The 4166-nt window shown below is 45.3% G+C and overlaps 1 protein-coding gene across 1 annotated transcript; it reads left to right on the top strand.

The window, feature by feature from the left end:
- Nucleotides 1-294: 294 nt before the first annotated feature.
- Nucleotides 295-3218, top strand: LOC119037775 (tetratricopeptide repeat protein 30B). Its single transcript, XM_037130065.2, has one exon. The coding sequence runs from the start codon at nt 504-506 to the stop codon at nt 2499-2501; it is 1998 nt and encodes a 665-aa protein (XP_036985960.2). The 5' UTR covers nt 295-503; the 3' UTR covers nt 2502-3218.
- The last annotated feature ends 948 nt before the right edge of the window (nt 3219-4166 follow it).

The raw sequence follows: 4166 nt of genomic DNA, 5'->3' as shown, positions 1-4166 counted from the left end.
AAATGCGAAACGACACTATTTGCATGCAGCACATAGTGTATAAGGCTCATAAATGCAAGGAACATATGACCATAAACCTTCCTCCCCAGTCTAAGAGACCCAGGTAATACAACAAGCAGCCAGCAAGCCTCGGCTGCACAGGAACCAGAAACCAGTGGAACCCTATCTGCCAGGCAGATGGGTCCGGCTGGCGGAGACTACATATCCCAGAAAGGAGGGCGGCCACGCCCCGAACAGCCTGCGTATACTTGACCGGTGCATGTAGGGAAGTAGAGTTTCCGTTTCTGAGCTAGCAGTACGGAATTCCCTCTCTCTTCGCTATTCACGACTTCTGCTACCCGTCTTCCAGGGCTGAATCGGTAATTGAGAGACTCACGTAAAAAAACAAAAAGGATTCCTTTTTATTACTAACTCTGTTGCAAAGTAATCGCCAGAGAAGCCGGTTTCCGGTTCCGGTAGGCTTGTTGCCTTGGTAACTAGGACGCACAGCAGCTCTGACGGTTATGGCTCGCCTGGGTAGTACGCAGATCCCCGACGGGGAGTTCACCGCGGTGGTGTACCGGCTCATCCGCGATTCCCGCTACACCGAGGCGGTCCAGCTGCTGGGTGGAGAGCTCCAGCGGATCCCGAGGAGCCGCGCCGGCCTGTCGCTGCTGGGCTACTGCTACTACCGCCTGCAGGAGTTTGCACTGGCCGCCGAGTGCTATGAGCAGCTGAGCCAGCTGCACCCGGAGCTGGAGCAGTACCGCCTGTACCAGGCCCAGGCCCTGTACAAGGCCTGCCTTTATCCCGAGGCCACCCGGGTCGCCTTCCTCCTCCTGGACAACCCCGCCTACCACAGCCGGGTCCTACGTCTGCAAGCTGCCATCAAGTACAGCGAGGGCGATCTTCCCGGGGCCAGGAGCCTGGTGGAGCAGCTACTGAGTGGGGAAGGGGGAGAAGACAGTGGGGGTGAGAACGAGTCAGATGGCCAGGTCAATCTGGGTTGTTTGCTCTACAAGGAGGGACAGTACCAAGCTGCATGTTCCAAGTTCTTTGCAGCCCTGCAGGCCTCGGGCTACCGGCCTGACCTTTCCTACAACCTGGCTTTGGCCTATTATAGCAGTCGACAGTATGCCTCAGCTCTGAAGCACATCGCAGACATTATTGAGCGTGGCATCCGCCAGCACCCAGAGCTAGGTGTGGGCATGACTACCGAGGGCATTGATGTTAGAAGTGTTGGCAACACTTTAGTCCTTCACCAGACTGCTCTGGTGGAAGCCTTCAACCTCAAGGCAGCCATAGAATATCAACTGAAAAACTATAAGGCTGCCCACGAAACCCTCACTGACATGCCACCCAGGGCAGAGGAAGAGTTGGACCCTGTGACCCTGCACAACCAGGCACTAATGAATATGGATACCAGACCTACAGAAGGATTTGAAAAGCTACAGTTTTTGCTCCAACAGAACCCCTTCCCCCCAGAGACCTTTGGCAACCTGTTGCTGCTGTACTGTAAGTATGAGTATTTTGACCTGGCTGCAGATGTCCTGGCAGAGAATGCCCACTTGACTTTTAAGTTCCTCACACCCTATCTCTATGACTTCTTGGATGCCATGATCACTTGCCAGACAGCTCCCGAAGAGGCTTTCATTAGGCTTGATGGGCTGGCAGGGACGCTGACTGAGCAGCTTCGGAGACTCACTAAACAAGTACAGGAAGCAAGACACAGCAGAGACGATGAAGCTGTCAAAAAGGCAGTGAATGAATATGATGACATCCTGGAGAAGTATATTCCTGTGCTGATGGCCCAGGCAAAAATCTACTGGAACCTTGAAAATTATCCAGTGGTGGAAAAGATCTTTCGCAAGTCTGTGGAATTCTGCAGTGACCACGATGTGTGGAAGCTGAATGTGGCCCATGTTCTGTTCATGCAGGAAAACAAATACAAAGAAGCCATCGGTTTTTATGAGCCCATAGTCAAGAAGCATTATGACAACATCCTGAGTGTCAGTGCTATTGTACTGGCTAACCTCTGTGTTTCATATATTATGACTAGTGAAAATGAAGAAGCCGAGGAGCTGATGAGGAAGATCGAAAAGGAGGAAGATCAGCTCTCCTATGATGACCCAGACAAGAAAACCTACCATCTCTGCATTGTGAACTTGGTCATAGGAACACTTTACTGTGCCAAAGGAAATTATGACTTTGGGATTTCTCGAGTTATCAAAAGCTTGGAACCTTATAATAAAAAACTGGGAACTGATACCTGGTATTATGCCAAAAGATGCTTCCTGTCCTTATTAGAAAACATGTCAAAACACACAATCATGCTTCGTGACAGCGTTATCCAAGAATGTGTGCGGTTTCTGGAACACTGTGAACTTTATGGCAGGAATGTACCTGCCATTATTGAACAACCCCTGGAGGAAGAAAGAAGGCACAGTGGAAAGAATACGGTCACATATGAGTCCAGACAGTTGAAAGCTTTGATTTATGAGATTATAGGATGGAATATGTAGTCATGTTTGATAATGGGCATTTATCATAATGGCTCTGTTATCTATATTTCTTATTTTCTTTATCCTTTGGCTTCTTTACATTTGTAGAATTTTTTACCCTTAAAAATTAATTTAGCTGTAATGTTTCTCTGGGAAATCTCATCAAATGAAATGTAGTAAAAGGCACTTGAACCCTAGAAGAATATGAAAGAATTTAAAAATTAATGAGGAAGTTGTATTTAACAGTATCTGTAGTACCTGTGTACCCTCTCCCTTGTATTCTTGTGCTTGCTATATCCTGAGGGAACTCTGGATGACAAGCTGACATTATCCAGGGGCTAGACACTCTGAAGTCCCAGACTTAGTTAATGAATATAACGTCTGGACATTAAAAATTACTTCAAGAATGTGTGCTCTACTCCAACATTAACCCTCATAAGTACATTAATTTACAGTGCAATCATTTTGCATAGCTTTTAGTATTTCTTGGCAGAGGTTTTATACAGTTGTAATGTTTTTTTCTAACAAAAGTTTCTGATGTTCCAGGTGGAGTTCTTTTTTTAAAATTTGTTTTATAATGTGCAAGACCCAGGGGGAAACTTTGTACTATAACAAAATTATGGTGCTGTGGCATAGAGACGATAAACATGGTTGCCAAATTTCCATGGTTTTCTTTTGCTCTATTTGTTAATACTTTGAATATACAAAAGTAAATAAAGTGTAATCATACTGTTTTCATATTTGATTTTTAATAGTGATTAATAACAGTTTTAGCCTCAGTTCTTAATTCTTATCCTTTTATTTCTACTTAGGGTACATTAATGCTAGAGTTTGGTTCCATGTTTTACCTTCTTGAAAATGGAAAAATATTGTATATTCCAATAACCCCATCAACCTCCTCTCTTATTCATGTAGCAACAGGTGGGATGGCCTATCAGTGGATTCTGAGATTGTAACTGGTAGATTGATAATGCAAGTTTCATATTCGAAAGCCTCTCAATAGTGTTCTGGAGTTTTCACTATGAACTCCATTCATTTTGCTTGGGCATTCAATTTTCTATAAGCTACAAGAGCTTTACTGTTTTTTCACCCGCACCTCACCCCTTTGCTCTTCAAAAATGTAACTGTACCGTTGCTGGTGTGGCTCGGTGGATTGAGTGTGTGCCAGGGAACCAAAGGGTCACCGGTTCCACTCCCAGTTAGGGCACGTGCCTGGGTTGCAGGCCAGATCTCCAGTGGGAGGCACGTGAGAGACAGCCACACATTGATGTTTTTCTCTTCCCCTCTCTACAAATAAATAAAATCCTTAAAAAACAGCCCTGGCTGGTGTAGCTCAGTGGATTGAGCGCAGGTCTGAGCTCAGTGGATTGAGCGCAGGTCTGCGAACTAGAGGATCACAGTTCAATTCCTAGTCAGGGCACATGCCTGGGTTGCAGACCAGTCCCCTGCAAGCCAGTTCCCAGCAGGGGACGCACTAGAGGCAACCATACATTGATGTTTCTCTCTCTCCCTCCTTCCCCTCTAGAGATAAATAAATAAAATCTTTAAAAATATACATATATGTAGCTGTCAACTAAACTCCACCTGACTTAGAAGAAAATCAAAAGTATTAGATTGAATCATATGAAATTGCTGATTTCAAAAGTTTTGAAACAATAAAAACAGCGATTTCTGTTGTTCAAACTA

This window comes from Artibeus jamaicensis, unplaced genomic scaffold, assembly GCF_021234435.1.
Source record: "Artibeus jamaicensis isolate MK-2021 breed Jamaican fruit bat unplaced genomic scaffold, CSHL_Jam_final contig_391, whole genome shotgun sequence".
In the NCBI taxonomy this organism is placed as follows: domain Eukaryota; kingdom Metazoa; phylum Chordata; class Mammalia; order Chiroptera; family Phyllostomidae; genus Artibeus; species Artibeus jamaicensis.
The sequence above is the reverse complement of the archived record's forward strand: the minus strand, read 5'-3'. Positions and strand labels throughout refer to the sequence as shown.